Below are 15298 nucleotides of genomic sequence, written 5' to 3'. Positions count from 1 at the left end.
GAAATCCAAAGGTAAACAGAGGAGCAGGATACAGCAGGGACACAGAGGGAGCACAGCATAGGTCAGCACACAGGGAAACAGGAACTATGCAGAGCGAGGAAGAAGAGGACAGACAGGGATTATAAAGGAAGGTGCACCAATGAAAGAGAGGGGAGGAGCAGAGAGAGAAGTGGGAGACGATAGAGATAGGTCAGGGAGAAGAGAGGAGACAGAAGAGGCAGCCAGGGGAGTGACCAGTAGGGATTGGGAGGAGTCAGGATCGTGACGGAGCAGAGAAGAGGAGTGTGTGTGCGCGCCCTCTGTTAGTTGAGGGTGTGCGCGCACAGGCTGCGAGAGTGAGATGGCCCGCAGGTACCGGAAGGAGGAAGCAGAGGGCGGACAGAGCCCAGAGGAGGAGCGTGTGCGCGCGCCCTGCGTGAGTGGAGGGGGCGCGCGCATCGGCCGCGTCACCAGGCGCTCGGAGCTCCGCGGGAACCCCGCTGGAGGGGGGCAGAGGAGCGGACGGACCGCCAGGGATGGTGAGGTATTGGCCGTGGGTATAGCGGGTGTCTGGGAGCAGGGAGCGTCATTACAGGAGCTCAGGGGCCACGCGGGTGCGCGAGGTCTGCGGGGTATGCGCTGAGGAAGTGGGAGAGAGGTAGAAGGAGCGGGACAGGAGTGGGAAAGGGTAGAAGGATTGACAGGAGATGGGACAGAGGGAGAGACAGAAGGGGAAGGAATCCCCTGAATCGTCACACTTATATGAGTGGATGGATATCTTGTATCAGCCTCTTGCTTATATGAGTGGATGGATATCCTGTAACTGGCTCTTGCTTATATGAGTGGATGGATATCCTGTAACTGGCTCTTGCTTATATGAGTGGATGGATATCCTGTAACAGGCTCTTGCTTATATGAGTGGATGGATATCCTGTAACTGGCACTTGCTTATATGAGCGGATGGATATCCTGTAACAGCCTCTTGCTTATATGAGCGGATGGATATCCTGTAACAGGCTCTTGCTTATATGAGTGGATGGATATCCTGTAACAGGCTCTTGCTTTTATGAGTGGATGGATATCCTGTAACAGCCTCTTGCTTATATGAGTGCATGGATATCCTGTAACAGGCTGTTGCTTATATGAATGGATGGATATCCTGTAACAGGCTGTTGCTTATATGAGTGGATGGATATCCTGTAACAGCCTCTTGCTTATATGAGCAGATGGATATCCTGTAACAGGCTCTTGCTTATATGAATGGATGGATATCCTGTAACAGGCTGTTGCTTATATGAGCGGATGGATATCCTATAACAGCCTCTTGCTTATGAGTGCATGGATATCCTGTAACAGGCTCTTGCTTATATGAGTAGATGGATATCCTGTAACAGGCTCTTGCTTATATGAGCGGATATCCTGTAACAGCCTCTTGCTTATATGAGTGGATGGATATCCTGGAACAGGCTCTTGCTTATATGAGCGGATGGATATCCTGTAACAGGTTCTTGCTTATATGAGTGCATGGATATCCTGTAACAGGCTCTTGCTTATATGAGTGGATGGATATCCTGTAACAGGCTCTTGCTTATAGTCAAGTTGTTCAGAAAAAGTTTCTAAATAGTTTCCTCTCCCCTCTGCCAACTATTCATATAATTGTGTTTATAGTTACAAACAAATATAGCTGTTCCTAATTTTGTATGAGTTAAAGTAGTTTTTTTTTTTAAAGTGAAACTTCTTTGGGCACACCTACCACATGAGCAAATTTGCCTGTCAGTGAATGGAGTTGATGGAGACGGAAGTCGGTGGTGACGGAAGTGACGTCACTGTTGGCAGAAGAGGCCGTCAGTGTTGCCAGCTTCCACCAGGAGGAGTCACCAGAGAGGAGGAAGGCAGTGATCCGCCGAACCCCCCCCCCTGAGTGATGCGCTGAACACCCCCCCTGAGTGATGCGCCAAACACTCCCCCGAGTGATGCTCCGAACACCACCCCCCTGAGTGATGTGCCAACCCCCCCCCAGTGATGCGCCGAACACTCCCCCCCGAGTGATGCGCTGAGCGCCCCCCCCAGTGAGCCACAGAGAACCCCACCCCCAGTTAGCCGCCTAGCACCCCCTTTGTCCCCGTACCTCCGCTGGTGGGCTGGCTGCACCAGCAGCAAGACACACACAGCCGTGTCCGTAACTCCGCTGGGGGAGAGAATGGCGGTTGCTCCGGGAGGGGGCTGCTCCGGCCGTGTCTCCGTACCTCCGCCGGGGGACGGGGGAGAAGTGAGGGGGGGCACCAGCAGCAGGACACTCACAGCCTTGTCCGCAGCTCCGTTGGGGAGGAGATTTAGACAGGACCCCCCCCCCCTGTGTCCGCAGCTCCACCGGGGTTGGGTGGAGTCAGGAGAGAGGGGGGCAGAATAACACACACACACACACACACACACACATACACACACTGACTGACACACACACACACACTGACTGACGCACACACACACACAGACACACAAGGAATTCAGTTACTATAAATATAGAAGTGCAAATAGCTAAAACACGCCTTCTAAGTCAAACTTCTTTGCGTTTTGGTACTAAATATGTTATGATGTTTCATTTAAAACATCACCTTTACGAATACAATTTCTGTGACAAAACAGTGACAAAAGACAAAGAAGATTAACTTAAAATGCGCGTGATCGGCACACACACAATTTTATTTAGTAGGTCAGGTTTTCAGGAAATCCCTGCTTCAGCACAGGTGGTGAAGTCAAAGACTGAGCCTCTGATTGAGCCACATGTGCTGAAGCAGAGACTGATTAAGCCACCTGTACTAGGGGGGGGGAGCTTGAGAATTGGAGTTGAGCGCAACTGTGTTAAAGGAGAAATCCAAGCAGGCCTTTTTTTTAATTTGTTTTAATAATTTTTTAACAGGATTGATGCAGGGGTCTCTGAAGCTGAACCCCGTTAATTTCAGCCCCGGGGACCCCCTGCTTCCAGAGATACAGACCTCTGTATAGTGTGCCGGTATCTCAGCAAAGTGTAAAGCTCCTGAATCAACTGGATGACATCACGGCTTCCTATTGGCCCGCGGGAGCTTTAAACCTCCGCCATTAGGTGAACCCTGCTGGCCGAGCGGCTTCCTGCACCCCTATGAAGGTCTGTATCTCCGGAGGAAGGGGGTCCCGGAAGCTGAAATTAATGGGGGGTCAGCTCCGGAGACCCCCTGCTTCAATCCTATGTATAAAAAAATAAATTAATGGTAGAAAAACACAGCATGGATTGCTACTTTTTTTACCACCTATTATTACTGAAGTAATTATGATAAACTGCTATACAAGGACACACACACACACACACACACACACACACACACACACACACACACACACACACACACACACACACACACACACACACACACACACACACACACACACACACATCTGTACCATATATATTTACAATACTGTAGCTTTTATTGGGGAAAACTGCACTTTGGCCGCCTAACTAAGTTGTATGAAATTAGCCGGAGCAGTGAGTCCGAGGGCCACACCTAAGCAAATCCATTGCTGGCTGAGAATAAACGGGACTCACGTTTATTCCCATTTGGCACCCGACCAATGACCAGGTACAGGAGGCGTGCGGAGGGCCCCCGGCCAGGCCTGGATTATCCACTGGGCACTATGGGGCCCCCGCCAGGCCTGGATTATCCACTGGGCACTATGGGGCCCCCGGCCAGGCCTGGATTATCCACTGGGCACTATGGGGCCCCCGGCCAGGCCTGGATTATCCACTGGGCACTATGGGGCCCCCGGCCAGGCCTGGATTATCCACTGGGCACTATGGGGCCCCCGGCCAGGCCTGGATTATCCACTGGGCACTACGGGGCCCCCGGCCAGGCCTGGATTATCCACTGGGCACTATGGGGCCCCCGGCCAGGCCTGGATTATCCACTGGGCACTATGGGTTCACTGCCCATTGCCTTCGAAGCTCCCAAGGGCTGACGGGAAACCTTTTAGGCCCCAAAATAGTCTCAATGATTCAAAAAGGAGAAAAGAAAACTGCTAAATCAAATTTAATCATTTGCTTTAATTGAATTACTTTACAGAACCTTTTTATTATAATAATACATCTACAAATGTTGAAGTATACACATACACACACACACACACACACACACACACACATTATAGGACCTATACATTGTATACAATGCAAATATTTATCTATAGATCTATCTTGGGGGCCTACGATTATGATAGTGCCCACAGCCTACACAGATTTAACCCGCCCCCGCAAGGCAGGAGATTTAATCACTTCAGTGCTGTAGTGCCCAGCAATGCAATTTGTTAGGGAGAAGCACAGCGGTAATGTCACTGTTTGAGGAGGGTGAGCCAAGTTCAAAATCCCAGTGCTAGCTTTCCTTGGGCAAGTTACATGGGCACCAAAATTAGATTGTTAGCTCAAGGGGGCAGTGCCAGCAAAAATCCCACGAGCGTTAATGATGGGAATTTCTTTCCGCTGCAGGTTGTTCAGGACTTGAGAGCTTGCATGGAGGCTCTGGAACGCGATTACTTGTCCACCAAAGAGACGCATCGGGATTTGCAGCTCCAGAGTCACAGGACGGGATCCCAAACCATGGGGGGATTCGACACAGAGAGGTCTGATCCATTTAGAAGGCTGCTTGAGTTCTGTTACAAGGAACAGGGCCTAGACCTTTCTTAGCGAGGATCAGATAGCTTCGTAGCGAACAAGGGCCTCTATCTTATGTGCTCGCTGGTCATCATATGATGCGGATCCAGACTTTTGACACTGGAAACAGACACAATTAGCATATGATGGGTGAAACGGTGACTCCACCGCAATACAGAGTATAGCAGAGAGCCCATGCGTGTCTCAATGTTATCCATAGGTCCCCAACCCTTCTTAAAGCTCACTTAGTCAGCCAGAAAATACTGGCTTCCCAAAACAAATTTAGTAATGCTAATAGTGAAGGTCGGGCTGCTTCCAATTGTGGGAAATTAGTTCCATGTTGAATTTGCTTGGGGGCTGTGAATGGGGAAAGTGTTTGTCAGTCAGTTGTGTTTTTATGACCCTTATCCCACACTGCCCTTATCAAAAACCAATAGAGGGAAGGGTAGGGGGAGAGGGATTTTGCCCGTGCAAACTCTTGTTGATTGCACAGAGGCAACAGACAAAAAGAGAATCACACCCCTAGTATAGCTTCAGAAATCCAGGTGTCCGATGTGGATAAAAAAAAGGACCAATCACCCAGATGTGACCCCCTTTACCATTGCAGTGAAATGAGTTCGCTCTGCCCCTTAAATTAACCCCATTGTAAAGAGTCAGCCCATCCTAGGGTCAAAGTGCACTATTAACATGTTTAAGGGGTCACATCTGGGTGACGGATGTCTTTTTTTTTTTACCCAAATCTAACATGTATAAGCATTTTTTAAATCTTTTTTTTTTTAACGTTAGTTTGTAAACATGGCGCCCATTGTCGCATTGAGACAATCACAGAAATGGCGGCGATGTTACAATTGTAGCTCTGCGACATCACAATTCCTGGAATTTGGAGACGATTTTAAGATGAGGCGTTAAAGTCGTTAGCAGCTGGGCTCTAAAATATGATAACGAGGTCTGTGATTAGCGCCGTTGGCTATGTGCAATGTTAATGTCTTTGGTAATTATTCTCTGGTGCGTAATAATTCCGTCTGCGTAACATTGTCGCTTTATTACACAGTAACGAATGGAAACATCGCTCTACTTAGATTACCTTTCAATTATGTTATAACCTTTAATTGACAAATTATATGTGGGTGCGGCCTAGGGATACGTAACGATATACAACACGTACACAATGAGAGACAGAGACAGTAATCCCTTCGAAGCTGGAACTCTCCTTTTAATACAATAGCTGCTGTCCAGTATTACCGGATCCACTGATTAAACAATATTTGGTGTTTGTGGGGGTTTTATATTGTTAATATTGTAGAACATTACTTTTAATAACTCATTAATGAGTTTGCCCAGGCAAAACCCCCTCTCCTGATCTTTATTGTCTCTCTGATAAGGACAGGGATGTGATAATATCATGAGATATTATGTATTTGAATCCATCTGGTACTTCAGGGGTGAGAATCAGCACGCCCACAAAGGTGAGCAAAGTAACGATAACGAGCAGGGAACCCAAAGAGACCCATTAATACCTTAATACTGTGTAGCCCTCTTACCCCCACCCTAAGTGAGATTGAGGTGGGTAGGTGCATCTGACTACTTGTCAGTGTGGTGCTGTACCTGTTTGGCAACCAGGAGGGCTGAGCTTTCGCCACGGGGAACCTGGGGTATGTACTTACACTCGGTGCAGCGCCTCCACTGATGAGGGATCCCAACGTAGTGGGAGTGTGCCCTCACCAGAACAACCATACAGTAAATACACACAATGTGAATAAACAGTGAAGGAAAACCTAATTTCCTCGCCTATGCTTCAGAACCGAGAGGAACCTTTCCTCTGCCAGGTACACTGAAGCCTTGTGACTGGATACTACACCATCTGCACCGTTTGCAGCAGACTTCCCAGGAAACTTTCACGCCCTGCAACTGTTATCTTCGATCTTTGATGAACTATCAGGCCTGGAAGACGAACGAAATGAAACGTAACGCATGCCAGGTTTCAAATCCTTTGTCTCAATTTATTACTCATAGGGTAATGACTTTTATACAGAAAAAAGAAGATATTGGTTAGAGGCGTAACATAGGCGTAACATAGGCGTATCCTAGGTGTAACATAGGCGTATCCTAGGTGTGTCTTGGGCGTAGCTTTGATTAGAGGCGTGATTTAGGGGCAGGACATATTAGTGACGTGACTTTTGGGACGTGTCTTTTCCCAATACAAGCAATTGTCTGAATACATAGCTTATTCATTGTCTGTTATCAAAAGAGACCTTGAGTCTTTAGCAACTATATTACACTATTTTGCTTCTTGCAGAGAACCATTCTATTATACTGTATTCTAACTAAAACATCAGGAAATTGACAACACAAAAGTATCTTAGCAATATCCTTAGCAGGAAGAAAAGAAATATAATTTAGCAGAAACTGAGTGCGTTAGGAATTATATTTCAGCAAAAGGCTGACTACAGAATCTTAACTAGTTATGACCAGACAAAATGGAAGCTTAACATGAGTGCAGATTCTGGCCTGACATATTGGTCCTAACAAACAGTATTTACTGAGCATGAACGATAACTTCAATGAAACTCTCTTTGCATAACATCAATACATCATTACATCATATGAATAACATTGCATCACCCTGAATGCATACCATCCCCTCACCCGCATGTCCATCATCCCATCACCCTCAGTCCCTTTGATAATACTGTGCTTGGGCACTTATCCCTTGCGTGTCCACAACAATAAAGAGAGTGTGAGTGTGAGGGATAGCGCTTCCCTGTGTTGGGGCCCGGTGGTGCACTTAATATATACTACCTCCCTTATCAGTCCTGATCAGGAAAATCCTTGGAACTCAGCAACACCGCACAGTGATCCCACACCGCACTGCGCTGCTCTCTGCAGGAATGGATACACACGCTGACTCCACAGGGGAGGGATCCCCAGCCGGAATGATCCTTTACCACAGTCTCTGCTATGGAGTTAGGCACTCTTCCTGCTACACGCTGTACTGACAGTCAGGCACTGTCATGCAGCATTCCTCTTTCTCTCTGAGTATGGTGAAGGAGTCCCTGTCTTAAGGCAGACCCTATAACATACAGTTATTCCTCTACAGTGTCTCAGGGGACTAACTGGGCCCTGGGGATATACCTCTAGCCTAGTCCTTGCATGCGGAAGATCTCTTGCTGTAGATTCTGTCTGATCCCAGACTCTGGCAGCTCACCACATGCAACTGGCACTCCTTTAATACTTAGACACACGTGAGTCACATCAATAGATTCAGGTGCTCATGGCAGACGCAAAGAGAATAAGTATAACCATCTTACCCCTAATTTTGAGCGATAAATGGATATGTGTCCCTTATTACCCCTTACCCATGCAGTGTGTGGTCTTGTTACATGCCATTCTGTGACACGATGACAGATCTGTAAATCTTGGTATGTACAGTAGATGGCGTCACATGATATTCTCATTTTTAATAAAGTCCTTCAATGAGAGCATAGCCTGTGTGTCACCTTTCTCTGGAATCCGCCAGTAATTATTCATAAACTTTGACGCTGACAGAATAGTTTCTGGTTAGCATTTACGACCTTCTAAACCCCCACCCTTCTCCCTGTGTGTCACTTTGTGGGCTATCCATGATAGACCTCGCCCACCCCCCAATTAAGTCTTTGAAGATCCCAGACCCCGGAAAGCTCTTGGCCCATCATAAACCCAAAATATTGTATTTTTAAACTCAAATTGTTGTATCATTAACCCCTGAAGTACCAGATGGATTAAAATACACAATATCTCATGATATTATCATGGCAGGGTGCGATAAATATAAGAAAATACTTGATTGACAAACACTCCCCCATTCAGAGGTGATCTAGGACAGGGGTGCACAAACTTGTCAACCAGCGCCCCCCTACCGACTCTTCCCCCCCCCCCTGCTCGCGCCCCCCATCCTTACTTTGTCTCCAGAGATCTGACATCACGTGACCCTGCGGTGGAATTTGACACCGCATTGCCATGGCGATCAGTCACCAGAAGCCGCCGGAGCAAAGATAAGGGACGTTACAAAGACCTTTGCCCCTCCCCCGCGTTTAATTTAAATGCCTTCAGGAAGAGAGCAGGGCCTCTGTAATCGCCGCCCCCCCCCCCCCCCCGAAAATCTCGCTCCCCCAAGTTTGTGCACACCAGATCTAGGACATTAGGCCGTGGCCACACATGTCGCCACCGGAACAACTCGCATCAGGGCAGCTCGCCTTGGTCTGACGCCATCTTTATATAGCAATGTCCAGCCGCGCTCCCCCACGTGCTCCGTCCGACAAGCTCGTCACCGCCTTTGCTCCGACAAGCCCTATTTAAATGTCCCGTGCAGGACCACTGCACGCCTTAGACCGCCCGCTGCCAAAGCGCCATCTTTAAATGTCCCGCATGTGACATTTGAACATGGCTGGTCGGTGCATGAGGTGTAGGACGTGTAGCGGTCCCACGCAGGACATTTAAACATGGCTTGTCGGCGTGAGAGCGGGACATTGCCATTTAAACATGGCATCAGAGCGCACTGCGGCGAGGTACCCTGCGGCCAGGTGTCCCGTCGCTGAGTTGGGGTGGCGGAGTGCTTGCGGTTGTATGGCCGAACGTCCCATTCCTATTCAGAGGCCCCTGAAAAAAATGATTTCTCACAAATTTCTAAGCAAATCCGTTACATTGATTTAAAGAAGCCAGTTAGACGTGGGAAGCCATCCTTAGGCTGCAGCGGTTATTTCAAACGTATTCATTCGGTCTGCGCGTGGCTGTGTTTCAGAGAGCTGGAAGGACAGATATTTTGGCTTGGCATGCTGCTGGAAGACCTTCAAGAAGTAATAGACAGAAGAGCCGGATGTCTATCTCCCGCCATCGCCACTCTACTCTCTCCCTGTGATACCGCTTCATCTACACATCCCGAGGTGCCACGTTGTATGTTCTCACCTGCAATGCACGTAAAGCAGCAATCCTCGCTACACCTTCTCTCACCCCCCCCCCCTTATTCTTACTGAGGGGAGTCTCCAGTGCCGAGCTTAGCTCCGGGAACCAACACAGCGAAGTCACCTGCTTCAAAATAAAACAGAGGGCAAATCTCCAGCCAATAGGAAGCTGCAACATCATCGTTGGCAGCTTCCTACTGTGCAGCCATTGAAATCCCCTTTTATTAATGCCAGTCACTTAACTAGCAGGTTTCTCGGGATGCATGGGGTCCCCTGAGCTGAGAATAGCGCGGTTAGACACCGGAGACCCCCGCCCCAATAGTGGGAATTGCTGCTTTATAGGAGCAATTCATGCCGTTTTAATTTTTTTTACCACAGGTTTGAAGCAAGGGGGTCTCTGGAGCTGAACCCCATGAAGTTCAACTCCAGGGACCCCATGCTACCGGAGATACTTCCGTAGGGGGCACCGGTAGCCGCTCCGGCTGAGCTAGCTGGGGTTTAAAGCTTAAAGCTCCCGCGTCACGTGGGCCAATAGGAAGCCGAACCTGATGATGTCACGGCTTCCTATTGGCCCGCAGAGCGCATGATCATTGAAACGCCGCCATTTTGTGAACCCTACTAGCCGAGTGGAGCGACTACCGGCGCCCCCTACGGAGGTCTGTATCTCCGAAAGCTGGGGGTCCCTGGAGTTGAAATTCATGGGGTTCAGCTCTGGAGACCCCCCGCTTCTATTCTATGTCAACAAAAAAAATGAGAAAAAAAAGGGCATGGATTGCCGCTTTCACATTACTAATCTGTAGAGCGCGGCGCACCTTTTCAGTGCTATAAAATACACCGTGCATTGTAATAGACACCAGTAATGCCCTTTCCCCCATTCTAACATGTGTTTCATATATTTAAGATGAAATTCAGGCCCAGCCACTTAATTGAAAACACGAGATTAGGAGAAATGGTCTATAGCGCTTGTATTAACCTTGAACACAGGCCCTCTGGTACCGAGCGATCACATGACCCTGGAACAGCACAGAACTGCGCAATATGACAAACACTCAAAACAAAGGGATAATAAAATACCTAAAATAATCAATCTCTCCCTGCAGCTTGATCTTGATCACATGACCCTGACTGGCAGCTGGAGGGGGTTCCGCTTCCATTTCAATTAGGCCCCATTTGAGGAGTCAGGCCGCTCGCCTGATAGAGAACGAGCAAGTGCATGTGACATAGAGGCCGGGTACATTATTAAAGCGCCAGGCGTGCCACGTAAATCCATAGACCACCTGGTGTGTCTGGTACATCATTAGACCGCCTGGCAGGCCAGGTACATCATTAGGGTGCCGGATACATCATTAGACCGCCTGGCGTGCCAGGTACATCATTAGACCGCCTGGAGTGCCGGGTACATCATTAGACCGCCTGGAGTGCCGGGTACATCATTAGACCGCCTGGCAGGCCAGGTACATCATTAGGGTGCCGGGTACATCATTAGACCGCCTGGAGTGCCGGGTACATCATTAGGGTGCCGGGTACATCATTAGACCGCCTGGCGTGCCGGGTACATCATTAGACCGCCTGGGAGGCCAGGTACATCATTAGGGTGCCGGGTACATCATTAGACCGCCTGGCGTGCCGGGTACATCATTAGACCGCCTGGGAGGCCAGGTACATCATTAGACTGCCTGGCAGGCCAGGTACATCATTAGGGTGCCGGGTACATCATTAGACCGCCTGGCGTGCCGGGTACATCATTAGACCAAAAGAAAAAACAAACAAGTGCGCACAAGAAATATATCTCTAAAAAAAAGTGTACAAGTGGTAGTGATTAGTTATATCAAAAACACCCAAAAAAACAATGTGTGGTTGAAGTGTATCAGATAAACAAGTGTTACCAATGTAGATGAGCGTCTGCTGCTGAGTAAAGGGTAGCCCAAGACCCTAGAATCTACAAACAACAAAACAAACCAAAGCGCAAAACGCTCCTCGTGAAGTCATAAAAAACAGTGTTTATAAAATAAGTAGTTCAAGGTTAAGCGTACATCATTAGAGCGCCTGGTATGTCAGGTACATCATTAGAGTGCCTGGCCTGCAATGTACATCATTAGAGCGCCTGGTATGTCAGGTACATCATTAGAGCGCCTGGCCTGCAACGTACATCATTAGAGCGCCTGGTATGTCAGGTACATCATTAGAGCGCCTGGCCTGCAACGTACATCATTAGAGCGCCTGGTATGTCAGGTACATCATTAGAGCGCCTGGTATGTTAGGTACATCATTAGAGTGCCTGGCCTGCAACGTACATCATTAGAGCGCCTGGTATGTCAGGTACATCATTAGAGCGCCTGGCCTGCAATGTACATCATTAGAGCGCCTGGTATGTCAGGTACATCATTAGAGCGCCTGGTATGTCAGGTACATCATTAGAGCGCCTGGTATGTCAGGTACATCATTAGAGCGCCTGGCCTGCAACGTACATCATTAGAGCGCTTGGTATGTCGGGTACATCAATAGAGCGCCTGGTATGTTAGGTACATCATTAGAGCGCCTGGTATGTTAGGTATATCATTAGAGTGCCTGGTGTGTCAGGTACATCATTAGAGCGCCTTGTATGTTAGGTACATCATTAGAGCGCCTGGTATGTTAGGTACATCATTAGAGTGCCTGGTGTGTCAGGTACATCATTGGACCGCCTGGCATGCCGGGTACATCATTAGAGCGCCTGGCCTGCAACGTACATCATTAGAGCGCCTGGTATGTCGGGTACATCATTAGACTGCCTGGTATGTCAGGTACATCATTAGACTGCCTGGTATGTCAGGTACATCATTAGAGCGCCTGGTGTGCCGGGTACATCATTAGATCGCCTGGCATGCCGGGTACATCATTAGAGCGCCTGGCATGCCGGGTACATCATTAGAGCACCTGGTCTGCAACGTACATCATTAGAGCGCCTGGTATGTCGGGTACATCATTAGACTGCCTGGTATGTCAGGTACATCATTAGACTGCCTGGTATGTCAGGTACATCATTAGATTGCCTGGTATGTCAGGTACATAATTAGAGCGCCTGGTACATCATTAGAGCGCCTGGCCTGCAATGTACATCATTAGAGCGCCTGGTATGTCAGGTACATCATTAGAGCGCCTGGTATGTCAGGTACATCATTAGAGCGCCTGGTATGTCAGGTACATCATTAGAGCGCCTGGCCTGCAACGTACATCATTAGAGCGCTTGGTATGTCGGGTACATCAATAGAGCGCCTGGTATGTTAGGTACATCATTAGAGCGCCTGGTATGTTAGGTATATCATTAGAGTGCCTGGTGTGTCAGGTACATCATTAGAGCGCCTTGTATGTTAGGTACATCATTAGAGTGCCTGGCGTGTCAGGTACATCATTAGACCGCCTGGCATGCCGGGTACATCATTAGAGCGCCTGGCCTGCAACGTACATCATTAGAGCGCCTGGTATGTTAGGTACATCATTAGAGCGCCTGGTGTGCCGGGTACATCATTAGATCGCCTGGCCTGCAACGTACATCATTAGAGCGCCTGGTATGTCGGGTACATCATTAGATTGCCTGGTATGTCAGGTACATAATTAGAGCGCCTGGTACATCATTAGAGCGCCTGGTATGTCAGGTACATCATTAGAGCGCCTGGTATGTCAGGTACATCATTAGAGCGCCTGGTATGTCAGGTACATCATTAAAGCGCCTGGTGTGACAGGTACATCATTAGAGCACCTGGTATGTTGGGTACATCATTAGAGCACCTGGTGTGTCAGGTACATCATTAGAGCGCCTGGCATGTCAGGTACATCATTAGAGCGCCTGGTGTGTCAGGTACATCATTAGACTGCCTGGCATCTCAGGTTCATCATTGGAGCGCCTGGTGTGTCAGGTACATCATTAGAGCGTCTGGTATGTCAGGTACATCATTAGAGCGCCTGGTATTTCAGGTACATCATTAAAGTGCCTGGTGTGACAGGTACATCATTAGAGCGCCTGGTATGTTGGGTACATCATTAGAGCACCTGGTGTGTCAGGTACATCATTAGAGCGCCTGGCATGTCAGGTACATCATTAGAGCGCCTGGTGTGTCAGGTACATCATTAGAGCACCTGGCATGTCAGGTACATCATTAGAGCACCTGGCATGTCAGGTACATCATTAGAGCGCCTGGTGTGTCAGGTACATCATTAGACTGCCTGGCATCTCAGGTTCATCATTGGAGCGCCTGGTGTGTCAGGTACATCATTAGAGCGTCTGGTATGTCAGGTACATCATTAGAGCGCCTGGTATTTCAGGTACATCATTAAAGTGCCTGGTGTGTCAGGTACATCATTAGAGCGCCTGGCGTGTCAGGTACATCATTAGAGCGCCTGGTGTGTCGGGTACATCATTAGAGCACCTGGTATGTTGGGTACATCATTAGAGCGCCTGGCATGTCAGGTACATCATTAGAGCGCCTGGTGTGTCAGGTACATCATTAGACTGCCTGGCATCTCAGGTTCATCATTGGAGCGCCTGGTGTGTCAGGTACATCATTAGAGCATCTGGCGTGTCAGGTACATCATTAGAGTGCCTGGCATGTTGGGTACATCATTAGAGCACCTGGTGTGTCTGGTACATCATTAGACCGCCTGGCAGGCCAGGTACATCATTAGGGTGCCGGGTACATCATTAGACCGCCTGGCGTGCCAGGTACATCATTAGACCGCCTGGAGTGCCGGGTACATCATTAGACCGCCTGGAGTGCCGGGTACATCATTAGACCGCCTGGCAGGCCAGGTACATCATTAGGGTGCCGGGTACATCATTAGACCGCCTGGCGTGCCGGGTACATCATTAGGGTGCCGGGTACATCATTAGACCGCCTGGCAGGCCAGGTACATCATTAGGGTGCCGGGTACATCATTAGACCGCCTGGCGTGCCGGGTACATCATTAGACCAAAAGAAAAAACAAACAAGTGCGCACAAGAAATATATCTCTAAAAAAAAGTGTACAAGTGGTAGTGATTAGTTATATCAAAAACACCCAAAAAAACAATGTGTGGTTGAAGTGTATCAGATAAACAAGTGTTACCAATGTAGATGAGCGTCTGCTGCTGAGTAAAGGGTAGCCCAAGACCCTAGAATCTACAAACAACAAAACAAAACAAAGCGCAAAACGCTCCTCGTGAAGTCATAAAAAACAGTGTTTATAAAATAAGTAGTTCAAGGTTAAGCGTACATCATTAGAGCGCCTGGTATGTCAGGTACATCATTAGAGCGCCTGGCCTGCAATGTACATCATTAGAGCGCCTGGTATGTCAGGTACATCATTAGAGCGCCTGGTATGTCAGGTACATCATTAGAGCGCCTGGTATGTCAGGTACATCATTAGAGCGCCTGGCCTGCAACGTACATCATTAGAGCGCTTGGTATGTCGGGTACATCAATAGAGCGCGTGGTATGTTAGGTACATCATTAGAGCGCCTGGTATGTTAGGTATATCATTAGAGTGCCTGGTGTGTCAGGTACATCATTAGAGCGCCTTGTATGTTAGGTACATCATTAGAGCGCCTGGTATGTTAGGTACATCATTAGAGTGCCTGGTGTGTCAGGTACATCATTGGACCGCCTGGTATGTTAGGTACATCATTAGATTGCCTGGCGTGTCAGGTACATCATTAGACCGCCTGGCATGCCGGGTACATCATTAGAGC

The 15298-nt window shown here is 48.5% G+C and overlaps 1 protein-coding gene across 1 annotated transcript in view; it reads left to right on the top strand.

Moving 5' to 3' along the window:
* The window catches only part of AKNAD1 (AKNA domain containing 1), a 126200-nt gene that overhangs the window by 52522 nt on the left and 58380 nt on the right, over positions 1-15298 (top strand). Inside the window, exons 10-11 of the mRNA XM_075615500.1 lie at positions 4493-4626; positions 9435-9609. Of these exons, the coding sequence (XP_075471615.1) occupies positions 4493-4626; positions 9435-9609 (309 nt within the window). The remainder of the gene's footprint in view (positions 1-4492; positions 4627-9434; positions 9610-15298) is intronic.

This window comes from Ascaphus truei, chromosome 10, assembly GCF_040206685.1.
Source record: "Ascaphus truei isolate aAscTru1 chromosome 10, aAscTru1.hap1, whole genome shotgun sequence".
NCBI classification, from domain to species: Eukaryota; Metazoa; Chordata; class Amphibia; order Anura; family Ascaphidae; genus Ascaphus; species Ascaphus truei.
The sequence above is the reverse complement of the archived record's forward strand: the minus strand, read 5'-3'. Positions and strand labels throughout refer to the sequence as shown.